The sequence below is a fragment of the Columba livia genome, chromosome 3 (genome assembly GCF_036013475.1).
Source record: "Columba livia isolate bColLiv1 breed racing homer chromosome 3, bColLiv1.pat.W.v2, whole genome shotgun sequence".
Classification (NCBI taxonomy): domain Eukaryota; kingdom Metazoa; phylum Chordata; class Aves; order Columbiformes; family Columbidae; genus Columba; species Columba livia.
In genome coordinates, this window is record NC_088604.1 from 61,219,211 (window position 1) to 61,245,843 (window position 26,633).

The 26,633-nt window shown below is 44.0% G+C and overlaps 1 protein-coding gene across 2 annotated transcripts; it reads left to right on the top strand.

The window, feature by feature from the left end:
* The first annotated feature begins 8,277 nt into the window (after positions 1-8,277).
* Positions 8,278-24,734, top strand: TNFAIP3 (TNF alpha induced protein 3). 2 transcript variants are annotated; one of them, XM_065057134.1, is made up of 10 exons: positions 8,278-8,887; positions 9,580-9,759; positions 12,146-12,458; positions 16,635-16,825; positions 17,052-17,199; positions 17,401-17,571; positions 18,289-18,469; positions 19,868-20,778; positions 22,106-22,338; positions 22,989-24,734. In XM_065057134.1, exons 3-10 carry the CDS (start codon positions 12,146-12,148, stop codon positions 23,268-23,270), a joined length of 2,430 nt encoding a protein of 809 aa, XP_064913206.1. In that variant the 5' UTR covers positions 8,278-8,887; positions 9,580-9,759; the 3' UTR covers positions 23,271-24,734. The 2 variants fall into 2 exon arrangements, with proteins under 2 accessions (XP_064913206.1, XP_013224789.2); XM_013369335.3 differs by lacking the exon at positions 9,580-9,759 and having other exon boundaries at positions 8,288-8,887.
* Positions 24,735-26,633: the final 1,899 nt, after the last annotated feature.

Here is a 26,633-nt window from a genome sequence, read left to right on the forward strand (position 1 = left end):
TTAACCCTCTCTCAGGACATGGATGTGAATCAAGGTTATAACTGTTCACAATGCTGTCAGATCTGTTGGATAGTCCAAATGAAACACTTCCCTGCTCAGGCAGGGGTTTGACTGGTTAGAGGCACTGTTGTGGGAGACAGACTTGAGCTTTGGTTGCCCTGGCTGCCCACAGAGGCAGGAGCTCAGGGAGGAAAATGCAGGCAGACTTGAGCAGTGGGGATGGGTGCCCTCATTGCATGGTAGCCTGGCACGCTACCCATATGAACAGAAAGGCACAAAGATTCAGAGGGCTCATGAAGAAGAGCTGAAAATCTGTTTCTGAGAGTGTCAAAGAGAAGAAATTCATGGACCATCCACTCTCTACTCTGTAGATATCCATTGCATTCTGCTACCTCAGTCTTCATAAGATGTAACCTTCTGTGTTCCAATTCTGTATCATCTGTGCACGTATGTGTACATAGATATATAAGCTCACCAGAGTATACAGGCCAGGTATTACTTGCCTGATATAAGAACTATTCACAAGCCTATCCAGCATATGCTGTTCTGTGTTTCTCAGTAGACTGTACAATGCATGGCAATCTCTTTTATACTCTTCTCTCTCTCTTTCTTCTTGTGAACTGGAACCAGCCCTAAAATGCAGGCATTTCTTCAGTAAAATATCATAGTGCACACCTACATTACTTTATTTAGGCCAGGAAATGACAGGATGCCATAAACCCACTGAAATTGCAAGCAGAAACCTATGTAGGCAGATACAATTGGCCTCTCTGAAACATGGCAAGCCAGTGCAGACCTTTACTGCAGTAACAAATCCCATGGAATAATGTTACTATGAGCTCTTTGTGTTTCTGCCTTACATTCTCATGAAATTTCATAACAATCTGTTTGAGAATTAGCCATGTAGTTATTGTTTCCCTTTTATCTGTTTTTAAAATTAATGAGTTTGGGCAATGCCCATAACCATAAAAGAGAAAAAATGGCAAAACAGAAGAACAAGGAGGCTGAGGACATCAGGATCAACACTGCACTGGACTTCTTAGGTTGTTTGTCTACTTCTCCACAAGCTAGACATGACCTTGATAGGATAAAGCTGTACATACTGTACTTAAATCTTTGGAGTTTGACTTTCAGCCTTTACCTTGTCCACAGTAGGATATTTCCTTCAATCCGTCTTCAGCTATCATGTGAAAGCATCTGCTTGGTTTTCTTACACACAATATCTATTCTTCTGTACAGAGAGGACTTGAAAAATTTTATGACAATAATGAGGAGCTGACTAGTACTTCAGCAGCTGTGACACTGAGAAAACAAAACAAAACAAAAAACAAAACAAAACAAAACAAACAAACAAACCCAACAGTTTTGCAATGGAAAAAGCGGCTTTCTATAAAACTGGGCTACCAAATAAAGAAATGTCTCCTCTAAAGAGTATGGCAAATTCATCAGTCAAATAAAAAAGCATGCAATATCCTTTTGGAGAACGAACTACTACAGAAAAATGCCAAAAATCATAAATCTAAGGCTACTCAGAAGTTGCCTGTCCCACACAGTCTGGACTATGTTACTGTGCCATGAAAAGGGACTGCCACTCCATATGAAGAAGGACAACACACAGAGATGCATTTGCTTGGTGCAGGTGATCCAGGTCAGACGGTCCTCAATTTTAATGTTCTAGGACCATGAGGATGGAAACACAGTTACTTAGGGTGCTTCATGCAGACCAGAGATGAACAGATTTCTATAGCCTCTCCTAGATATGATACGTTACTTTTTTCTCTAGTATTCCCAAATCTATCTGGGACTACTTTTACTTCTCTCCATCTGAATGAGTGAATGATAATTTATAGTAAGAAGGTTGTGGGCTGTGTTCTGCAGCTGCAAAGATGACAGAAGTCGGGGCATGTGACATGAAAACACACTCCCCACTTGTGAATGGCAGAAATCTTAGAAAATTCTCTCTGTGAAGATAGGAATAAATGATTATGTTAGTGTTACCAATAAGTGCTGTCATTGCAAAAATGGGGAGTCCCTTCTCTGAAATCAGTATGAATCAGAAGAAATTCCATGGAAAACAACATACTTTTTGAGCCAAAACACATGATCAGAGACACCCCACAGACGTTAACTAAACCTATGTTAACAAAGCAAAATCACCATTTCCCTGGTGGGAGATGATTGTTAGTTTTTAGGAAATAATCTATGGACTTGCTTATTTAATTCAGCAAATGCCAGTAAATTCCCATGCATAAACAAACATCCTTTTTTTGAAGGAATTTTTCTTGGGGAAATTCTGTCACTGCTAATACAGGGGAAATAGATTTTTTTTGTCCACTTGGAAAGCTAACTTGAATTTCTGGCCACTCATATAAGACTCTCGTGTTATTCCCCATGCACAGAATTTGCTCTATGTAAAGGAAATGCCTTTCCCCTGCTTTTGAAAGTCCGGGAATGAATTCATTTCTTCCTTGTCATTAAAAACAGCTGTGAGCTTTGAACAGACCCAAAATGTAGCTAACCTCTTAAAACACAAGATACTGAAACTTATTCAATATGTATTGCTTTTGAGGTAAAAACCCTAGTGAAACTGTTTGGCTGGGGGTGTGCCACATGAGATTAGATCTCACACCTACGCTACTTATTCTAAAATAGAATTTCCAGTAAGTACTGGGGGTACTGGACTCCTTATACAATTCTTTTCTCTTTGACAAAAACAAAATAACCTCTTCCTGAAAGATATGCTGTGCATCTAGCCACAGTTATGGGGCTGACACAGAAACTACAGATGAAGCTCAATGGCCTGAATTATTGAGGAGGTCAGGCTAGACAATTATGAGCATAAAAAACTGGTCAGAAGCATTCACTGTGTACTGTAGATATTTATATTTCTTGGCTATTTCTCCACATTTTGATAAACTGGGGGAAATGACAAAAATTACATAGGAAAAAGACTGACAAGCTTCATGCTTTATGATTCACAACTAAAGATTACCTTTGCATGGTGACTTTTTATTCACTTAGCAATCCCCACATAATTCCATTGCTGAGCGCTGCTGAGGAGAAGAGATATTTCCATCCTGAGGGAAAAGTGTCAGCAGTTCTCCCATTTCAGTAAGGAATGATACAGAATCATTCATTCATGTATTCAACAAGCACTTGGAAATTAACCACAATTTAAAATAGCTTTACTCAATTTAAAGAGTGTAAGGTTGGCTTAATAAATGGAAACATACATAAGAAAATACGTTGTAGGAAATATCAAAAAGAAATGAGAACAGGTTGCACTGAATTTTTTCCTATTCAGACTACATAAACCTCATATATTTTAGGAGAAAATAACTTCCAGTGAGACTAGAGTTCACTGGGAAAGGAGCTCTCAGCTCTTTAGCACAGGATGCTAAAAAACTGAGTCTGGCAAGTCTGCTGAACTGCAGGCTCTTCTATCTAAGAAAGTTCGGCTGCACTATATATTGAAATTGCTCAGGGAATAGAGAAGAGTAAGTGCTTTAATTACATGAGCAGACATTCACTACCTCCATTCCCTGACCCTTCCCATCCGCTCCCAGAGAGTACAGCTCTGTGCGAAATGCTTACTTCATACCTAAAGTTAGAACAGACGCTGATGTAATCTCATCAGACGGGAATATAGAAGAAAGGAAAACAATAGTAATTCCCACCGGACTTCAGATGAGGCATTGCCTTTAGCTATTTATTCCTTAACCACTTGCTGACTCACAGATGCTGAAGTGCTGGCTGCAGCAAACAGCTCTGAAATCCAGCCTCCGCTTTATGGTCCGCTGCAGTGGTGTGCACAGTACATTGAGGCAGTTGTCCCAGTGTAAGGTGAGGAAAAGCTTCTTTACTTTGTGGGTGACAGAGCACTGGAGCAGGCTGCCCAGAGAGGCTGTGGAGTCTCCTTCTCTGGAGACATTCAAAACCCACTTGGACACATTCCTGTGCGATCTGCTCTGGTGAACCTGCTTTAGCAGGTGGGTTGGAATAGATGATCTCCAGAGGGCACTTCCAACGCCAACCATTCTGTGATCAAGGTAAAGGCTAAAATGAGTGGACGACTGCTACTTAAACCCAGTCATTTGCTCTGTGCATTAAGTCAGTTTTGGAAAGAGAAGACCACCCCTATGCAGAGCCCATCCCTCTGCAGCGTTATCTACACAGTGCTTTGTGTTTACAACCCTCAACGCAAATAAAAGACCATTATGACAGTTGCAGTTCACAGTTAAGTGAAGTCTGCTGCACTTGGATGGCAACTTTCTTGAATCAGAGACTACACTGTAAATATGCATGGTAAATAACCAGGTGTTTAGGTGTTAAGGTACAACCAAAAAAAAAAAAAAAAAAACAAAAAACAACAGAAGAGAGAATACTCTATCATGAAGAGTTTGCAGTCAAAAATTAAACAAGCAAGATAGAGAAAAGTGTGAGACAAGAAACACCCTTACACTTATCCTACAACTTAGAAACTGAGGTACCTAAATGCTTAGCCACAGCCCTAAATCCCACAAGAAAACTGTGGCAAATTGTGGGCTGGAAAAGTATCAGGACCAACCTGTCACATTTCTACACTCTTTCCTAGGCATCTTCTCAACCACCATGAGAAACACGGCACTGAGCTCAATAAGCCTTTGATTTGGCTTACTACTGCTGTTCTTATTTTCTTCAGTTTAGCTGCAAGCCTTGTCTGAGCCTGGTGCAAAATCCACTGAAAGCACTTTGCTCTCCTAGGCAAAAATAATACTGGTCTTCTCTTTATTTCTTGCTGGGAGCTTATTGGATTTTTCTATATTGTGCATTGCAAAGGGTCAGTAATGCTGGGCTGTGCTGCTATCTCAAATGCAGCTATGCAGAGCTATATGTCTCTGCAGTTCTTTCGGGCCCTGAGGCTTAATCCAGTATGTAGAGGTATCAGAAGAATGTATGACAGACAAAAATCAAGTTAGAAAGATATTGTCATTACCACTGCAACCTTTTCACACATTTCAAAGACTCTGATGAAACAGTGCTGGAGAGGCACTCTAAGATTTCAGCCTGCCTGTTACCCCCACACCAGGAGGCAAGTATGGTTGAGACCATCCTTTACCCTCTTCCAGCTAATACAGTCTGTTCTTAAAAATGTCCAGTATTTGCCTCCATAGGTCATTTATTGTGATGTTTCGTCAGTCCTAATAGGAGAATATCATCCATGAAGTTTAACCTATGGCTCAACAAAAGGGGCTAAGGCAAAATTCGATCTTTCAACTTCTTTGTAAGCTACTGCATTTCCAGACCTTTACTTCTGACATTTCTATTACTAATATGAAGAAGAAGAAGAGGAAAAAAAATATATGAAAAGCAGAAGAAAAGCTTGGGGATGCTTGGCCCAGTGGCATAAATAAGAACCTCTACTCCCAGTACAGTCCCTTGCCAGAATACCCTGGTAAAAGTCTCCCTGGAAATCCAGAGCTTCTCCTACTGTATTCAGATAAGTATAATGGAAAATTCACAAAATCAATTCAGCGCTTGCTTTGCAAGTGGCAGAGATGAGTTTGGGTATTTTTTTGCTTTTTACTATCACTCCTTGATTCAGTAGTACGTACCAGTTTTCTGTCTGATAGGGGTTTAAGGGATTTTCCTCTCTCTTTCTCCTCTGCACCGACGAGCTCTTCTCATCACTTCTTGACTAAGAAAAGAAGCAACAAAAGGGCTTCTGGAAGACAGAAGTGCTGAACTCAAGCGTGACCTCAAGAACTGCTATTGCAATAGAAGGGATTTCCCTGTTATGATCCTTTTCCTCCCTTCTAGATGAATCACACCTTTTAGAGAATTATCTGATATTAAAAGACCTGGCAAACGATTGAGCTAGTAAAGTCTGAAGGTTACTATCCATAAATATTATCATTGTCTTTGTCCTATGACAGAATATTATGAGTACTGTGTTGAAAATTAGCCTTACCTAATGCAACCTCTGAAACACTTGGTGATGGTGTTCTGAACACTCTGAGGTCTTTGTTTAATTTAGTGAGCATGAGCTCCTCCTTCCTGAACAGTAAAAAGAAGTTAACTAAATAAAATAATTTGGAGACACTAAGCTGAATGTGGCCTTAAGAGATTTCTTCTTCTTCTCAAGTACAATAAAGAATCATTATTGATTTACGTACATGAAGCTGATTACTTAAATACCCTCCACAGCCTCCCTAGATAGCCTGCTCTAGGGTTATACAAACTGGACTACTTTTAAAGGCTGGTATTTTTTTACTCTTATGTCTAACCAGAATCCAGGTAGCTGAAATTTAAAGTATTTCTTATCCTGTCCTCAATGCAAGGAGAACTTCCCCCTTCTCTCAAGAGACATAGATATGTATATGTTCATAAAAATGTGTGTGTATACAGATGGGGGGGTGTGTGTGCGTGTGTCTACACTTCAAAGAAGAAAATTTTCCTTTCCCTGATATATATGTATATATGTTTATATTATCAAATATAAACATTATATCATAAATTGTGAGATAAACTATGGGGTATAATTAAAAGAAATGGGAGTAAATCAGAAAAGACGAGTGTGTATTCATGCATTCTATAATAATTGATGTTGACGCTTTTAATGTATCCCTAGGAGATCCAGTTGGCAAGACAGAACTTTATTTTGTGCTGTGCAATCTCAGATCAAATAAATTCCTGCCATCCTCCTCAGACCTGTGTGATAAACATCAACCTTAGCCACATGCAATCAACTTTCAGTTTATCAAGGTGTAAATAGTAATTACGACTATTCAGATGTGCTAACTATTTAGAAAAACCAAAAATAAGCTGTTGCCTTTTCAGGTTTTCCTGGAACTCAGTGTTTCCCTCACAGGCTCACAGCTAATACCTGCAGAACTATCAGTCTCTTTACTCACACTTATTTTCCTTTCCTTCTTCCTATCAGCAAAAACCAGAAGGGGCTAGGACCACTTGTTAATCTGTTTGCTGGAGTTCCATATAGAAATCAGGGTGTAAGTCCCTACTACTTCCTATGTTCCTCATTCCCACTCTACACTAAAACTCTCCATCACTTCAAACACTCTCCGTAAAACCCACGGAGTGTCTGAGCTTCACATCACATGAGAGAAATGGCTTGGGTAAATATCTCTTTTCTAATCAGATCACTTCAGTAACCCAGTACCTCAGCCCACACAAGGGGACAGGGAAAACTGTCCAGGAGTGGGGAATGGCAAGATGCCGAAGGAAACATACACTCTGTAAAACCATATCACAGACATTGTTCTAGTTATGCAAGTAATTGCTCAGATTTAAGACTTGATTTCAAGGTGTGGAGCAAATCTGGCTTCCCAGCGAGTCAGGGGGGAGCAGTGGCTGCTCAGGCAGGCAGGAGCTCAGCATCTGTGAGTCCTCTCTTGGGACTGCAAGAAACTTCATTGTGCTGTATTTCACTTCTGGATGCCTTCAGGTTTGCAAGCCTGGTGAGCAAGAAACTGCGCTCTTTCCAGCATAAATCCCATCTATGTTATATTTACAGGCCTTACGTATTGTGTTTTATCCAGTGAGTTTTGCCATTACACAGTTTTTAGGACATGGTTTAAAGGCATGAATTAATTGATTACAATCATTAACTGTTATGATTCATACAAACTGCTAGGCGTAGCCAAGAGTTTACAAACACAGGCACTAAAGTGCTCCTGCCTTGATAACTTCAGTCCAAAGTTCTGTGCCTTGCCTACAATGGCTTTAACTTGAGCAGGACTGGATTAAAGCACATTAACATCTCCTGCCTAAAATACCAGCATATGAGTTGTGGGATTACATATCAATTTATCCTGTAATTGAAGACGTGAGGTAACTTGTGGTTACTTAGAATACGAAGCCAAAACTGTGAAGGAGATGAAACCTAGATGAAAAACAAACAAACAAAAACAACAAGCACACACACCGAACCTGCTTGGGTTCAAAAACAGTCTAGAAGAGCAACAGCTCCGAACAGGACAGGCTCCTTTTGCATCCCGTTGGGATGTCAGCTCCGGGGAGGGGGGGACACACCTACACTTTGAGACTTCTCTGCGCACATGAGGAGCCCCGCCGGGGCCTTGTCACGTTTGCCCATGGCGACAAGGGCACGACTCCTGGGGAAGTCTGAGTCTCTTCCTGCTGCCGCTGCTGCTGCGAGGTTGCAGCCAGGCTGCTGCCCGAGCTCTGGGCACGGCAGGGCAGGGCACAATCGGCTACAGCTGCCCGTGCCCGAGAGACCTTCCCCACCGCGGCGGCGCCACCGCGGCGATGCCCTGCACGGGGGCACTGAGCTGCTCCGGCACCAGCAGCTCGGGCTGCGGGCTGGCGTCCCGCACGGCTGGGGAGTGAGGCCCGCGGGACGGGATGGACACCCTCCCGGGAAGCGGGGAAAACGGAGCAAGAAAGCAGAGCAGGCAGCTGCTGACTCCCGCCGGGGCTGCCCGGAGCCGGGGGGAGGAAACAGCTGCGGGGCCGGGAGCGCGGCAGCGCCCCCTGACGGCGGCTGTCGGGAGGAGCGGCGGCGGTTGTCACATGTCGGAAAGTCCCCGGCACTGCCGGTGGAAATCCCCGGTGGGGTTTTTTTTGTTGTGTGTTTTTCCTTTTTTTTTTTTTTTTTCTCCCGGGCGCTGAAACAGAAAAGGAAAAAAAAAAAAAAACAACAAACCAAAAACCAAAAAACAAGAGGCTCGGCTCAACCCTTCATTCCGCAGCGGCGACGGCAGCGGCAGCAGCTCCGGCGGGGAGGGGGCGGCGGAGGAGAGAAGGGAGTCCCGGCTCGGCGGGGATCGATGGCTACCGAGCTCGGCTGCGTCCCACCGCCCCAGCCCCGCTGCTGAGCAGGAGCTACCGGCAGAATCGACCAGAGGAGGAGCTCGCCGGCGGAGAGGTGAGAGCCGCTCCGGGAGCGGGGGCGGGCAGGGCACGGCGGGGCAGCGGACCCTCAAACCGGCTTCATCTCCTCCGTGCTGCGTGCAGGAGGGCTCCTCGGGGCACCGGGCGGGTTTGGCCGCGGTGTTTGCTCATTTTCCGCCCGGCACCCGAGCAGTTAGCGCTCCGGAGGGGAGCTGTCCGTCGGTTCCCGGTTCGCCTTGGACGTCGCTGGCCGGGCGGTGAAGCTGTGCCCTCTGTTGCCGGGCGCTGGCCGGGGCTCGGCGGGTCCCCGGCTCCCCGGGGGCACAGCGGGCTCTCCGCAACACGTCGGGCGGGGAAACCGGCCGGTGTGGGGTGGCTGAGCTTGTTTTTAGCGGCTGTCGCGGCTGGAAAATAAGTTTGTTTTGAGCTCTTCTCCTGTGAAGCTGGCAGGTGGCAATAGCGGCTGTCGTTTCCACCTTGCATACGCTTGCTTCCAGGAGACCAGTTAAGTTAGGGAATTAAGCCGTGTAAACAAGTCCTGTGGTGAATGTAACACCTTCAGTCCTCATCTTCTTCCTTAGTAGAGTGATAATGTGCTTAGTTCTGTACCAAGCACTCAGCAACCCAGGCACAGGAATCCAGGGGCGCAGAAGGTGTATTAAGCATGTTTATTTTAGCATTGTCTTCACACTTCATGGAAAGGAGTTTGTTGTTGCTGTTTTTCAGACAGAGGACAGAAAATTAAAATAACTTTATGAAGCCACTGGCATGTCTCAGAACAATATTCAGCTTTCCTGAGCCCAGCATCTTCAGTATTACATGTTCAGAAAGACTGCTGCCTCAGCTATTTAATCATTGTTTACAGCTGTTCTCTTCTGAGAATTTGTAGTCACTGCATGTCCAAAGGTAAATTAATATAGCATACAGTAAAGCACAGTACAGCATAGACTAATACAATTGTAGCTGAGCTTTCTGTTCTTTGGGTCTCTAGCTTAGGCAACTACTGAGTTCTGTTTGTTTCACACATTGTTTTTGAAAATAAAGGTTGCTCAGATTTTGCCTTGATTGACATTTAATTACCATAAATAGCATAGACAGTAATTTCCATGTGTGGAGGGGAAAGTACGCCTGTAGAATATAATACTGAATGCTTCTGTAAACTCAGTACTTTTTATTACTTAAAGCTGGAAATAACCATTTCAAGGGTCCATGCTGATAGTGCTTAATCATGTGATTAGTCTTTATTCATGTAAAAATATCCCACTGACTCAATGGCTTTACTTACATAAGTAAGGAATTAAGTATTTCGGTCATCTCAGATCAAAGTATAGCTGTGATTATTAAACAGATTAATAAGGGATTGATTATATTTCATTCCTTAAATCATAGATATGTTTAAATATAGGATTACAGAAATAGCACATGTCAAACTATATTGATGGGGGGAGTGGATGAGAAAATATGTTACTGCCATGTTAGTGGAGGATTAATAAGAACAGGCCATCTTCAGTGGCTAAGGGAAAGCTTTCCTGCATGTTGCGAGATGTGCCAGCTCTGAGCCCTGTACCTAGTGCTCCTAGAGGAGCAGAGGAAACATTGAGTGGATGACATTGCCCAGACTGAGCAGAAAGGACTTTGCAGCATCTCGTGTTTCACTTGCCTCTATTTAGGGCTTGACAGGATATCCTATGAATCTCTCCATCAGCTGGTTCTCAAAGAGATTACAGAGGGCAGCTCTTGGCAGCAGGAGTTCGAGCTCCCGTCTCACCCTGGCAGTGTCTTTTCCAGCCCGGCTGGGATTGGATGTCACCAATGGAAGTGTCTGGGTGAAGAGAATAGAGCAGCTGGTCCCCTGGGGGGAAGGTTGTGCTTGAACCCTTCTGAGGAAGAGGGATCTTCTGCCTTCAGAGACCCGGGAGTCCCTTCCTGGTCAGTCTGTCAGGATGTGGTCTCTCTGGCCCTCCAGACTCCCATCTCCCTCAGAAAACTTCCTGATAGTTGCATCAATCAGATTTCAGTTGCTTCTTGTCTCCTTGTACTTGGCATGGTATACATTGAGACCTTAATATATACCTGTGGCTTGATATTTGCCTGTGGATTCATAATCACAATGGTGGGCTCTCCTAACGTGAGCATCTATATTCTAAACATGTTAGGCATACATATCTTTCTTTGTTTTAACAGAAATTTTGCTTTGGCTTTCAACAGCAGTAATGTACATGGGCAGCATAATGAATATCTCCATGTAATAATAGGTTGCTGGTGTTACTGCAGTGCACAGGAGTTTTGAGGGATGTGGTCCCTATGTTTGGCTCTGGCTATCCACAAAGTTAGTGTGCTCTGAATAAGTATTTCAGAGAGTGTACACAGTTTGAGGTTATGGTTTGGTTTTTTTTTCTCCCTGCTGTAGCCCGTGAGGCCAGAGGTACTGAAGAAAGGGATGCAGGGCAGCAAACATTACATGTCCCACTGTGGAAAAATATTGGGGTTTTTGAGCCAAGTGGAAATGCTTTTTCAGCTACATTGACTTACCGCTGAGTAATAGCAGCACTGCACTTTGCACCCCCACACACAGCACAAGCACCTCCGTGCAGTAGCTCTACCACTCAATAAATATAAGGAGCCTCAAGAAAAGTAACATAAGTCTGTCCTTGAGTACTGGCTCTGCTACAAATTCCACCTTTGGCCACTGTAAGTACGAGACAGATACTAGCATGGCATGTAATTCTAGGGGCTCTTTTTGTACTGTACCAAGCATCACTTCTCAGAATGTATGGGCTGTGGAAATCTGAAATGGTCATTATCTGCTTTTTTTGGCATGTCATCAAAACAAGAGCTTGAAATGTGCTGAAAGTTCAGCAAGTTCATATGGGATTACACTGTGCAATTAGCAATTAGTTGGGTTCCCAGGATAATTTTCCCTTCCCTTGATCTTGCTTTCTTTTATCCTTACTTGACTCAAATGCTTTTTTAATATTTTTTTTGGAAGATGATGCAATTTCCTTAGTTATTAATAAATTCGCTTTAACATCTCAGTAAGTGATAGCAGTAAATTATTGGAATAAGATGGTCAGTGTCTATATCTGAGTAATACAGAGAGGCTGATGGATATGAGCTTTAAAAACCATCATCTATATAAGGATCAGTGGACTGCATCCACTCTGTGCTCATTTTAGGCAAACCTGCAGCCAGAATCCCACCCCTGAAAGTGCCTTCTCAGTCTCCACAAAAGTGACAGCACTGTGATGCAAGGACACTAATATGCCAATAAAAGGATCCTTTTTCATTTCAGATGTCTTCTAGAAATATGGCTGGCCAACATATCCTTCCTCAAGCTTTGTATCAGAGCAATATGCTGAAAGCCATGAAAATTAGAGAGAGGACGCCTGAAGATCTGGTCAAACCCCCCAGTGGAATAATTCACCACTTCAGGACTATGCACAGATACACCATAGAAATGTTCAGAATGGGCCAGTTCTGTCCTCAGTTTCGGGAAACACTTCAGAAGGCCCTGACTGACCAGGCCACCCAGACTTCGCTGGAGCGCCAGAGGAAGCTCAACTGGTGCATGGAAGTTCGGAGGCTTGTCCCTTTGAAGACTAATGGTAAGTTATGAGCGGGTCTCTGCACTCACGTTAAAATGGGTAATGCAAATGTAGCACCTTTATTAATAGCATCTGCGTTCACGTAACTGAAACAGAAGTGCATGGCTTTAAAAAATTGGTTCCTTTTAATCTTAGTTTTGTAAACTAAAATTATTTCCACGTGATGTACTGTTGTGAGGCTGTAGCAGTTCCCTGCCCATATAATAATATTATGAATGGCCTGAAAAATTCGCAGATGTTTTCATAGCATCAGTAATCTGTGGCACATCAAAGTAAAACACCAGGCAGGAACCTTGACCTGCAACCCATCACCTTTCCATGAATCGGACTGTGTGTCAGCTGCCTTGTCAGAAGTGCCAAATGGCCCTTAAGAGCAGGCAAGGGAGACTTCAGATGCTTTGAGTGACGGGGATGCGTTCCTGTGTATATGGCAGAAGTTTACCCTGCCATAAGCCCTGCTGTTGTAGCTGGCAGGCAAGGTCCACTTGCTGGTCCAGCTTTAACAGCAATGCTGCCAGGAGCATCCTGGACGTGGAGCCTCTGGGAACCAGACCTCGCTGGCCCTGGGGTCAGCACCCCACACCTGGCTGGCTCCCTCATCCCCAGCTACCTGCTGGGATTTGCTGGCTCTTGCATTTCCTTAGGCTCACCAGTAAGTCCCGTGTGCGTGACTGACAGCCATCTTTGTGCAACACAAAGTTTGCAGTCCCCTTCTCTTTCAAAGGTCAGTCCTGGTTTTAGGACTGGGCTTTTGGGTTATTTCATGTGTATTGCATCAAGTGCTGTAAATTAAAAGGTACATTAGTTGTGCAAATATTTCCTGAATAGGGTACATGTGTCCAACGTCTTGAGCAGGAAATTTCTGCACATGACTGTAAGAGTCGCTGGGCATTTCACATTCAGTGGAGGAAAGATTTGGTAATGGCTATGACTTATGGTCATGCAGCTGCAAAGTTGGACTCAGGATTCCCTACAGCACAGATTGCCCCAAACCAGGAAAGTCAACTGGGACAGTGAGGACTCCAAGAACACGGAAAATACGTATTATATGCTCAAGAAACAGATGACACTGGTTATAGAAACACTGGGTGTGGTGGACCTGCAGTCTCACTGAAGTCCTTAGATAATGTTCTGTGGATGCTTCTTTTCATATCTGTTTATAAACACATTGCTCTTATCTTCCTCGTCCACGTTCTTCCCTTCTCAAGTTCTACCATATTTCTCAGTCTGATTGTACCGCCGTGTAGATGTCACAGCTGTGACCTTGAAGAGCCTGATCCTAATGCGTGTTTCTGTGCCTTTTGGCGGGCTTTTGCACATTCATAATATTCCCATTACTGTAATTAGGCTGTTCATGGAGATCCCGTAACCTTGAACTTCCAGCAGGGCTGGAGTTGCAGTTATGGCAGGCAGCTCTTTGCGGGTACTAGGAAGATAACATCACTCCCAGTGTTGCATCTTCAAAACTTCACTCCAGGAGATAGACTAATACGTTCACTAGGAAAATGGACAATGTGCGTAATTTTTGCCCAGGGCAAAGAGCAATGGTTTTAGAATCCCGTATCTCCTCTGTTAATACGTGTCCTGCAGAAGTTAACCCTGCCTGGACAGGTCCTTGTTGCTGACAACACTGTGTTCACTGACTGTGACTTCTTGCCTTGTCCCATGACTGTCAGCCCGTGTTACAAATGGGAACAAGCTGTGGACTGGGGACTTGGATCCCATTTGTGAGCAGGGGTACCAGTATATAGGATGTTGAAATCTTAGGGCAGGTTGAGGGAAGGCAAAGCAAGGGTTCGGTTTTTGGTCCCCCCTTCCTGTACCCCACGCAGCCAATGAACTCTGCTTCAGTTCAGTGCTCTAAGGTCATTAAGTGCATGAGTAGTGGGAGTGGCTTTGGGAACCTGTGGTTTATGCAAAGTAGTCACAGCAAGGAGCCTTTGCAGGAGAGAGAAGGTAAGCTGGGCTGAAGGAGAGGATCCCTGAAAGAAGAGACAGAAGCCCTGTATTATCCCAGAAAATAACATGTTGTGTTTTGTTTGGTTTTCTCCCATGTGGAATGGAGAATACTTTAAAAAGCATTTAGCTGGTTAACCGATAGAAGTGAGGGGAATATACTGGTTCTTTCAGTCAACAGTGGGTTTTCTTCAGCAAATTCTGGGTTTTTTTTCCAATGAAAGTTTTAATTGTTGAAAACAGAGAAAGTATGTATTTCCTGTAGGATCTTTGAGTGTATATTTTGCCTGATATGTGCATGAGTTTGTGGAGTGGTGTTTTGCCTCTTCTTTTTTTTTAAAAAAAAATTTTTAAAAAAGCCCTTTTGAATCACCACACATTTATTTGCAGTCATGCGAATGGAGGACAGAGGGAAAGCAGTAGGAGGTATAAAAATCGAAACTGTTTTAAAAAAAAAAAAATTAAATAACATTCCAACATCTATTGGCTGCAGAGATTTCACTGGTATAATGAAAAGGCATTCATTCCAGCCCGCCCAGCCACACCCCCCGGGAAAGTCCGAGGGAGGCTTCGCTGCTCAGCCTTGTGCACCGCAGAACAAAAAGTACAACTGTTGCTCAATTGCTAGTCAAACAGCGCAGGGGAATTCCAGCTGCTGTGTAAGGAATTTTGGGCAGCGCTTCTCAATAAAGAACTGAAAGTGAGCTCTCGGAGAGACAGAGAGGAAAAAAAAAATCTTATCTTTGCTCTAGATTTTGCAAAGGGAAAATTTTGACGGGATTAATATGTCATCTGTCTTGGTCAGAAGGAAACCCAGTCAGTTTTTCTGTCTTATATGTTGTTCCCTGATTTTTGAACTCAAAGTAAGCAGCCTGCAGACTTGAAGTAAGCTTTGCAAGACAGCGTTCAGAGACCAGAAGGCAGTTGCGGGAACTTGATACACATGGAGTCCATAACGATTTAGGAAATGTTAAGTAGATATCAAAGGAAATATTTTTTTCAGGTTTTGGGGTTTGTTGTAAGTTTTTCTCCGCAGTTTCATAGCAGAGGTAGTAAAAGTGTTCAACAAACGTGTACTTGAGATCATAAGGCATGTGGCAAACTGGGTTTAAGTCTTTTGTGGGTGTTCTTTGGCTGATGTTTTTCCCACATGAGAAAAATCTAGTAGCTTTGCCACAATTGATGCCCTCGATTCCAAGGAAATTGCTGTGGTTTCTTAGCATTCAGTGAATCTGTTTACCACTGTCGTAAACACTGAACCTACTTTTGAATCTGAGGATATGAGAGTAATGATTCTTGATGTCTCCCTTTTAAGGGAGGCATCCCATTTCAAAGATGGCTAGAGAGAGAATTTGAAACTCAGACATAGGCATATTTTGTGACACCTTTTACTTAAGTTAGTTAACTCCTCCTATTCTCAGTTTCCTCACTTCTGAAATTGCAGAATATTGCTTTTCTTCCTACCTGTAGGGTAAAGAGAACTTTTTCAATGCAAGGAGTCTGTCTGAATAAAAATTAATCATTGTGGTTTTCATTTATTTTGCTTTAACTTTGCATTTTAGAAAAACAACCCTCTAAATAAAACTTTTGACAGCACGGTATACTATCAGTACTGAGAGGAAGGCGGGAGGTGTTCCTATAATTACTTTACATAAATCACATACCTTTCCCTTTCTGTCTCTTTTTTAATTACAAATCCTCCATCAAGCACAGCCGAATGCCTTTCAATGCAGGGGGATGTGAGGTTTGGTCTTATTATAGTATTTTCTTGGTGGCTTCCATGTCCCTACTCTGTGCCATCAGGTTTATATCTGATGAGGGATATTTAAGGGAGATTTACACATTCTTTTGTCATTTTAAGTTGACTTTGTTGTGTTTAAAAGCTATTTCAGCTGTGTTTGACATTTGCAGTTGACCCCAAAACATGGTATCAGGCAAAGTTAAGTAAGATAGATATAGGGCAGGCTTCCCACCATTGCTGAATGACAACACCAACAGATGAAGGAGAGAAAAGCAGTAGAGAGGGGACTTTCTTAATTTCTGTCCCTTAACAGGGAGCTCATTGCTGTGGTCTTCTTGTTAAAACCATTCTGTCGGAGGCTTAGAGAGAAGTGCACAAGGAATATGAATAGGCGCAGTGTAATTCTACATCCCACGCACTTATGGGGTTTTATTTAAGCAGACATTCAAAACTAATGTATTCTTTGGGTTTTTTTACAGGTGATGGAAATTGCCTCATGCATGCTGCATCACAGTACATGTGGGGTATTGAAGATATCGACCTCGTCTTAAGAAAAACATTGTTTAGTGCACTCAGGGAGACTGACACACGGAACTTCAAGCTCCGCTGGCAGCGGGAGGCTATTAAATCCCAAGAGTTTGTAGAAACAGGACTCCGCTACGACACCCGGGTAAGGTGGCCTGAGGGAACGGTGCTGTTTTCTGAGTGCTCATCAGCGTTGGCTTGCTGATTCCATTTGCTTTTTGGCTTCACGGATTCCCCTGTTAGTGAAGAGCAGAAATAGTCTTCTTTTGGAGGAAATGTGAGGGTGTGATTGTTTGGAGCACTGCTGCGCTGCAGTTGGTTCCTGACCTCCGTGTCTTTGAACTGTTGTTGATGCGTGTTTCTTTCCTCAGAATTGGGAGGAGGAGTGGGAATACCTCATTGAAATGACCTCCCCAGAAACATCTGGGGCTCGAAACAGGCTTCCATATAATGCACTGGAAGAAATCCACATCTTCATCCTTGCTAACATCCTCAGAAGGCCAGTCATTGTCCTTGCAGGTGAGTTGCCCAGCCAGTTGTCTCGTATTACAGACCGTGTCACTCTGTGCTGTATCAATAATCTTATTTTGCTTGTAGTTGTTTTCGGGTAGATATGTTTCAGAACTGGGTGTTTTCAGCAATTGTTCTAAAATGCCCGGGATGTGTTTTCTCTTGCTTGTAGCACATACTTATTTCTGTTTATTTGTCTTCCTTATGCAGATAAAGTAGTGAGAAGTTTAGAGTCAGGCTCCAGTTTTGCTCCTCTGAATGTTGGTGGTATTTACTTGCCTCTCCTTTGGCCAGCTGAAGAATGCTACAGGTACCCAATTGTGCTCGGTTACGACAACATGCATTTTACACCACTGGTGACTCTGAAGGACAGCGGGCCAGGTATTTTTCAAGTACCTTGTTTGGTATTTATGTAGCTTCTTCAATAACATCATGCTGATAAAGCATTTAAAATATAATCTGGTTTAGATTTGCATTTCAAAATTTAAAATAAACATTAAAATTTCCTTTAGAATGCATGCTTAAAATGTGAGCAGGAAGTTTTGACTGTAAATCTGAATAGAAACTGAAGGTTGTCTTCAAAATGCTGATTGAAAGTGAAGTACAACTCACCTGTTTGCAGGCTGGGATCAGTCAAAAGGTGGCCTCTGCTCCATTGTGTTCTGGCCTCCTTTCTGTGCCCCATCATTAAGAGAAGAAGCTTGGAAGGACATGGTCTTATAACAGCGTACCGTTGCTTGACAGGGATAATGAAATACATGCTTTGCCATTTTTAATGCATCTCTTCTGGCTGGATAGCAGTTCTCTAGGTTCTCAGGTTAGGGCATCATCCTGTGGAAAGGTACAATGAACTAAGATCTACAATGCTGCCCACACTGAGAAGAAAGTTGCTATGGGGACATTAAAGGTTTGTGGTGCAGACATGTCTGCGTCCTTCCCCAGTGGCACTGTTCAGAAACCAGTTGCTCTGGCCAGCCATTCTCCTCTCTCTCTGAAATTCAGCAGCAGTGGTGAGGTGTCTGTGTGTTGCATCTTGTGGTTACTTTTGCCTGGTTTTATATATATGTATATATGCTAACCTATCTTGTTTCCCCACAGAAATCCGGGCTGTCCCTCTGGTCACCAGTGAATGCGGCAGATTTGAGGACTTGAGAGTACACTTTCTAACAGATGCAGAGGAGAGAGAGAAAGAGCAGCTGCTAAAAGACTACTTGATAGTGATAGAAATTCCGGTGCAAGGCTGGGATCATGGTACAACTCATTTGATTAATGCTGCAAAGTGAGTGTCATTCCTGTTTCCTCAAAGTCATCTTGTTTATGATGGTGGGAGAAGCTGGACTGCCCAGTGTGTTCCTTCAGTCATTCCTTTCTTCTACAGCAGCACACACATTTACCTTCTGCAGCATGAAATAAATGGCATTACTGTTGACATGCTTTGAAGTGATATGAGCTCGAGCCCGTCTCAAAAGGCAGAAATGTCAGCAGACTGAAACTAATAATTTAGACAAGTAAGCCCAGTGGATTAGGTTCATTAATTTTTGGATTATGCAGGAGGGTGGCTGAAAAGTAGTGAAACCCTGGAACTAGTTAGACCAAACTTTTGCACTTTGTTTAAGGGCACATTGCATAAAGGACAGCTGGTGTAGTTTTGGCTGCCCTAGGCAGAGTAGCTGGTGGGATGTTCTTGGCAGAGATGCCTTGACACCACAGGCTGTGGTGGTGTGGCAGTGGGCAGGAAGCTATGGCCAGTAGAGGAACCAGCATCTGAGCTTGTCCCCCTGACAGTTGGGTGTCAGTTACATGTAGGGGGAAGCTGGTGGCACTCGTCAGCCCCTCACATTTAGGGGACACTGGCAGCGGCATCTGCCCAGCCCCTTCACAGGTGTGGAAGGGAGGCAATTCTCTGAAGTTCTGTCTTTGCTTCCGTTACCACAGCAAAAGGATATAGACATACGTAAAGAGTAGGAATCCAACTTCCATAGTCCCATTGCACGGATGTGTTCTTGAGTATTACCAGTAGTGCTAGCTCCTCATCCTCCCAGCTGTGGCATGGTGAAGCTCTGGTGTGTAGTTTTCCCTGTGGGCAGGGTAGGGATGGATGGTATGATGGATGCTGGCATTACACACAACACACTGAAGCTATGTCGTTTGTTTTGAAGAATTCTGCTGGTAGATACAGACTCAATAAGGCAAAACCAGGAGCAGATTTTGTGATAAACTGTATCATGAAATGCAGAGCCTACCGTGGGAAAGGCTTGTGTGGGGGCTGGTGAAGAGAGGGGTCTTCCACTCTAACCTTGGCTCAGCTGAGCACTGTTCTTCAGAGGAATTCAGGATTGAGGTAATTTTGCTTTTCACTTCTGAGAGTATCCATATTTTTCCTGGAAATAGCTCTCAGACACCAAAGCCTCATCTAGAAAATCCTTTTAAGAATAATCTGTTTAGCATTGTGTCACATAATTTCTTTATACATGAAATTCTCCATTTGACATCACTGAACACTTGCTTTTTAAATTGTTTGCATTTACAGCGACAGTTCAGCATCCTGGATCTTCTAGTTGAGTAATATGGATGTGCATTAGATCTACATTTCCTCCCCACACTGCTTGTATTTGCCTCCACCCCCACCATCTGCCCTTTCCAACCACTGATGCAATCTTCCTTTTTTGGCTCTCAGGTTAGATGAAGGCAACCTACCCAAAGAAATAAACCTTGTGGAAGATTACTTCCAGCTGGTACAGCATGAGTACAAGAAGTGGCAGGAGAACGCTGAACCTGCTAGAAGAGAGACCTGTCCCAGGAACAGACAGGAACTGTCTTTTCCCCAGCTCTCCCTCTTACAGGTGAAATGTGAAACGCCAAATTGCCCTTTCTACATGTCTGTGAACACCCAGCCCTACTGCCATGAGTGCTTTGAGCGGAGGTCCCAGGGAAGCAAAGGAAGAAAGCAGACCTCCAAAGCAGCACCCGAGAAACTGAAGGCAGCTGGGTCAGGTTCCTCCCATGGGGATGTTTGTGAACCTGGGGGATGGACACCTGAAGGGCCCATAACGGGGCCTCGCTCCGCACCTCCAACTGCTCCGAGCCTTTTCCTGTACAGCGAGACCACGGCCATGAAGTGCAAGACACCAGACTGCCCCTTTACGTTGAATGTGCAACACAATGGGCTTTGTGAACGCTGCTACAACTCCAGACAGCTTGCTCCTTGCAACAGCGTGGATGACCAGAGACATTTAGACTATGCCACGTGCAAGGTGTGCCATCAGAAGGCAAACAGGACCTTCAATGGCATATGCAGCAATTGCTTCAAAAGGTCTACAGAGCATTCCTCAAACGGCAGCCCTGCTTTCCTGCCCACGTGCCACCAGAGATCGACGTCTGACCCGTCCCAGATCTCGCAGAGCCTCCTCCAGCACTCCTGCCATCAGGCTCCCAACAGCTGCAATGAGGAGCCCCCACCACGGGCTCTGCCTCCCGAGGAGAAGAGGGGAGGTAACCTCTGCAGGAAACCCGGCTGCAAGTTCTTCGGGACACCGCAGAACGAGGGCTTCTGCACGCTGTGTTTCTTTGAGTACAGGGAGAACAATGGTAAGCAGAGATAGGGCGAGCTTTGGCACACTGTGGCCTCAGATTGGCCTCCTGGAGCTCTGAAGCTCTGAACACACTGGGTGCTAAAAGGGATGGTGTGATTGAAGTGGTGTGGAGCAGAAGCAGTGCTCTGAGGATAGGGTGCTTCTTTTGACCATTATTATCCTGTAAAAGCACATGCAGTAGTAGAGTGAGAAATCTGTGAAACATCTTGTAAAACTTCTGAACAGCTTTCACAGGGGCAAAACTAGCTCAGGAGGGGTAGTCTCAGATCCCTTTCCACCATCCACTGCAATCATTGTTTGGAATGAATTTTCTTCCCAGCTAGACGAGTCGTAGGGGTCAGCAAGGGAAATGCTGTTGTATTGATGCTGCTGAAAGCCAGGCTTTTTAAAAGCTTTACACGAGTGTGAAGATCTGTATCCATTCCGGATGTAACAGGTATAACACTCTGGAGTAACCACTGAAGTCACCTTGATAAGCAGAGCAAGTAGAAACTGACTGTAGATAATGTGCTTGTATTTTGGAGTAACTTAGAAGTCTATTGTTGTAATCTACCTTGAAATCTTTCTTGGTAGTATCACGTGTATGTGTTTAAAGGCAGGCTTTCAAAAGGTAATAGTCTGTGAATAAATCACAGCATGAAATCTTCATCTTTCATGCTACTGCTCTGTAACACAGGCAAAGAGCCCTTGGATACAGAAGGTGAAAGGCACATGTAAGAGAGAATTATTGCTTTGCTCTGTTTCATTGCTGACAAGTGTGCCAATGCTGCACTTTTCACAGATGTTCAAATTAGGGAACTTCTTTGCCAGCTTACAATAGCTTATTTTCCACTGTTGTTCACAATGGTTTTTTTTTTCCTTCTGACCGTGGAATATATAAAATTGCTTCATGAGACTAAAAAGTGTAAGGCACTTTTTCCTATTATGCGCTGTGCTGTTGTACTTGCATTACCCAATGTGCCTGAAACGGGGAAGGCCAAGAGGGAAGTGTTGTGGTAGATCACAGATGACATGCTGAAGGTGAAATTCCTCTTGACTTCAGTGAGATCTAGTTTTCCCACCGAGGGCAAGTTTTGCTGTTCCAACAACTTCTGATATGAAAATCAGGTTGTATTTAACTCTCTTATTTATGTAGCATGGAGGAAAGTGCATCAACTGAGGGGTCTCAGGATTGCCCAAAGCTCATGTTTGGGGCTAGCAGATTTCTTTTCTTTTTATTTTTATTCTTCTCTTTTTAAACTGGGCAGCTTCTCATAGTTGCTTTGGGTCATCAGGTCAATTGAGCACATTGAAACTCCTCCTGTCCTTACTTTGCTTTACAGACAATGCTTTGCTACGCCACCAGAGGAGATCTCAGAGGAAGTCCTCGGCAGCAGGTCAGCTGGGGACCTCCGCTACCACCTTCCGTAACACCATGTCCTGCCAGCGGCGCGACTGCGACACCCTGGGCAGCACAATGCTCGAAGGGTACTGCCAGAACTGCTTCATTAAAGCCCAGAACCAGCGATTTCAGGAAGCCAGGAGGACAGAAGAACAGCTGGTGAGACAGCCAGAAGTAAGTGTGAACTTCTCAAAAATCTTCCTCTTGTTTAGCGCTGCCTTTTTTCCTCTTGTGTGAATAACTTGGGATGTCTACTACGAAATCCTCAGCTGACTGCATCCTAACACAAGCTTAGAGTATCTCATGATTTTTTCCTGCTGCAACTGAGCAGCGTTCCTAAAAGTTGTTCTCAATTTAGGTGTTCAGTTTTACCTCAGCTGGGATTTTGCCAGCAATTTCAGTGAACGCAATTGGACCAACAGTTGGTTTGTTTGCTTAACAGGGAAATATTTTCATTCTTACCCTTAGATCTGTGCAACTGCATCAAGGCATTGAGTCTGCTTCATGTCACCTTTTTCATTGAGCCCATTGCAGATTTTCTTTGTCCCCGATTTTTTTTCTTTCTTTGGTTCGTTTTTTGACCCTTTTAGAATCGAGAGTTACCAAAGATTAAAAACATTTTTTTTTCTAAGAAATAACAGAATTTGTAATTTTCTTTGGTAAAGCCCAACTTGGCTCTTGGTATTGCACTTTTCAGAAGAGGCACGTGTTTGCAACAACCCCCAGTGGTTACTGGTACAAACCACGAGCAGAGTTGAAAGTAAATGAAAAGTTGCTTGTGCTGCCAGCATGGCAACTGACAATGTGTTTTAATGTTTTTCAAGAGAACAGGACAGCACAGAGATTTGCAACGAGCAGCGCTGAGTAGCCAGAAGAGACAATGTGCTGTGGCTTCATGTCAAAACAACCTGAGCTGCAGAAGCGACGACTTGTGCCAGGAGTGCCAGCGCCTCAGTCAGCTTCTGCCTTTGGGGAGTGCCAGGGACCCCGCTGCAGAGGAACCTCCAAAACAACGCTGCCGAGCCCCTGCTTGTGATCACTATGGCAATGCCAAGTGCAATGGCTACTGCAATGAATGCTACCAGTTCAAACAGATCTATGGCTAGTGGAGGAGTTGGTAAAGAAGAAGAAATCGATACCAGCTACTTCCTTCGCTGAAACGGTGCTATTTCCAAAACACTTAACAGTCCTGGGAAGGGGAGGGTGGGGGGAAATATAAGCTGTCTGCTCGTGTTTGTTCCCAAGAACGGGAATAAGTGTCTACTTCCTCTAAACACTGCATACAAGGACTGCTGAGAAGGACAGGTTGCCTTCTGCACAGAGCTGTCATTCATGACTAAGCTCCTACAATGCCGTATTTAATTCTTGGACTTCCCAGGAGGAAGTGTGAAGCATTTGAATCCAAAGAACTTCCCAGTTCTGCCTCTTTCTCAATACCTCCCTGCTCCCAGGTGAGGAGCCACGGCTACTGTTGGAGGTGGAGGAGCTCTTTGTGTTTGCGTACATCAGTCATAGGCAAGTCTTTTCTGAGAGGGATTCCCCAGGACAGGCTGATGCAACTTGGAGTTGATGTCTGAAGAAACTTACTTTGGGTTGCCTTGCTGGTGTTCTTACAGAACTTGTCAAGGCAGGAGCTCTCACAGGCATTCAGGGTGTTAACAGCGAGCGGTTCTCTGTTTGCAGAGCCCTCAGCAAACTGCAGCCAGAAAGAAGACCGGCAGTGGCCTGCTCCTTTAACATGCTTAACCTAACCAGCATTTAGATCCTTTCCCAAATCCCAAGACAGCTGGAAAGACAGGTGATTACAGAAGCAACTTTCATGAGCATATGCATATGATGGGAAAACTGAATCCTGATGTTCCCCACTCATATGAAAGGAATTGCCTCCAACAGACAAAAGAAACCCCAAAGCCCTTTGTCTGCAGCTTCAATTCTGAAACCAGAGCAATGCTCTTCTCTTTAATTGTAACTGTTGGGAGCATGTGTGCTGCCATTTGCAGCCTCCCTACCAATTTCTGTCACACTTTTCTCTGTTACCTTTAATGCAATTCTGTTGTCATGCAAACAGCTTGGAGCTTGGTAACAGAGTGCTTTAGGGCAGAAATTTTACTCCTGGAGTTCATGCATCCACTTCCCAATCTGCAATACTTTCTTTAATGACCTTGCCTTACCGTTGTGCCTGGTACCTGATTCTCTCTTCTCCTTTCACACCTTTAAAGTTTTTAGCATCTGTTTTGCTGCTATGGTTCTGGAGGTGATACCTCTTCTAAGTTGCTTCTCAAGTTTAGAGTCTTTTTCTAGTTATTAAAAAACAGTTTTTAAAAAGAAAAAAATTAAATAACTCATGACTCATTTCTGTTAATTTTATATATTTTGTGAACCTTAATGTGAACATATGTTTTATTAAAATATTTATATTATTTGAAACAATGCAACTTGAAATTTGCACAGCTAGGACTCTTTTTTTTTTTTTTACTCTTTTATTTACTCTTGTGTTGAAAGTTACAAACTTAAATGTATAATTGAAAAACATTCTCCAGTATAAAGAAATAAATTATTGAAGAATTGAATTTGTTATTTTATATTGATGAGAGAGAGCATGCATGCAGCATCCCTTGAGGAAAGCATTTCTGTTCAGGACCACCATTTAGTATGTTATCAAGTGCTCCCTTGTCCAGATGATGTGCTTTGAAGAGGTGATAACTTGCTGTGAGTCTCTGCATGCTCTCACATTCTCTTGGGAAGAGCTCTTGGGTATCATCGGGGGACCTGTGCAGTCAGTGTGTGTAAGGAGTTGGCTCCTGTGGGTGCAGAGTATCTTCAGTCCCTGGAAGTACGGGTGTGGGAGGGTGAGGATGGTGCAGGACCAGACTGCAAGGGAAGCTAAGCCAGACTAACTTTGCTTTCTCCATTAATCCATCAGTTATGCCAGGGATCCCCAACTGATGTTGCTTGAGTGCCACCTTGGGAGGTGGTGATGGCAGCATGTGATCCCCACCTCTGCCCAGCCATGTGTGCAGCCCCGAAGGCACAGGCCAGCCCTGCCGGCTCCCATCACCTGGGCCAGCAGAGAAGCCCCTTGCCACTTGGCATCTGGGTTGCTTGATAACTCCTCAAAAGCGAGTTGCCAACTGCTACTTCAAGACATACTTGAAAGCGGTGTTTTCGTCTCATCCCAAGTTCAGTCTGACCTAGCCCTATTACCAGGGGACTTCTTTGCTGTAAGGTTCCCTCAGTATGGCCTGACTATGCCTGTACCAGCACTGATATTTCAGACCTCTGCCTGGACAGGCAATACTGCACACTACCGTGATGTTTAAGTGTCATCTGTGACCTGAAAGAAAAAAACAAGTCAGGGCTGCAAACATTCCTGTGCAGTCAGGAAAGATGACCCTTTCCTGAGAGCCTGGCCTCTCCAGCTCAGCTGCTCTCTATCCTGATTAACTCTTTAATCCCATCTGACTGTTCAGGAGCACACCTCAGCACGTGCTTCAGTGCTGTCCCAGTTGAAACCATGTAGATGTTGAGTTCCTGAGTACTTTTGCAATAGGTTAGCTGGTCCTTGTAATTTGCTTAGCTCTCTAACCGATGTTCTTGGATGCCTGTCTGCCTTCCTGACATGCACTGGTCTCCTTACAATTTAGCCCAGCTCTGTCTGGACTCGTGTACTTTTGGAGCATACTACCTAGAAGTCAGCCCTACTCCCCCCTGAGCAGAGCCTGCTGGATCTAGCAACCCCATCTCTACAGCATATTTCTCTTTTTCAAAATCTGACTCTGTTTATCCATACCCTTCTTCCCCTTTATTTACAACCCATGCAACTCACATGCCCCCTTGATTCATCAAACTTCTGCCCCAGGCAGACATCTCCATGCTGAAAGAGCAGGGAAAGACTGGGAGGGATGTCTGCAGCTGGGCACCAAGACATGGAGGCAGCTCATGGCATCCAGCCTCACAGCCATCACCTCTCGCTTGCTGAAAAAGGCAGAGCCTCCATCATGACACCTTCAGTGTCAACTGGTTGGTTAACTCCAGTTGCTGTCAACTGCAGCTTCTTCAGAGAGGAAGGATTTCAGATGAAATGCCCCAAAATCCACTGATCTGCTGCTGTCTGGGCCTGTTACTCATAGCCCTGAAGTCACATGAGGCATGTCTTCATTCTGAAGCTCCTATGTAAACGAGAGTGCCCAGCCCGTCTCTTGTGTCTTGTGTGGGAACATTAAAACTAGTATGGCCTTTTTTTTTTTTTTTTTAAATACTCTGGTGTTTCCCTAATGTCCTGAGGGGATTTTGACTGTCTGATGCTTTCTGCTCTTTGTCCAGACACCTCTTCAAGTTTATATATTTTTTTTCTTCCTGTTCTGCAAGAGAGAACTTTTATTTGGCATCTCCTTTTTTTTGGTGACCGCTTGTGGAGGTCTCTTTGCTAATTCAAAGCTAATATGAAACAATTGGTTTAACAACTACTT

Bases quoted from the DNA above. Each gene is read 5' to 3' on its own strand.
- TNFAIP3 (XM_065057134.1), top strand. From the start codon at position 12,146: ATGTCTTCTAGAAATATGGCTGGCCAACATATCCTTCCTCAAGCTTTG. The intron at 12,459-16,634 runs GTAAGTTATGAG...GTTTTTTTACAG, and splicing joins TGTCCCTTTGAAGACTAATG to GTGATGGAAATTGCCTCATG. The intron at 16,826-17,051 runs GTAAGGTGGCCT...TTCTTTCCTCAG, and splicing joins GACTCCGCTACGACACCCGG to AATTGGGAGGAGGAGTGGGA.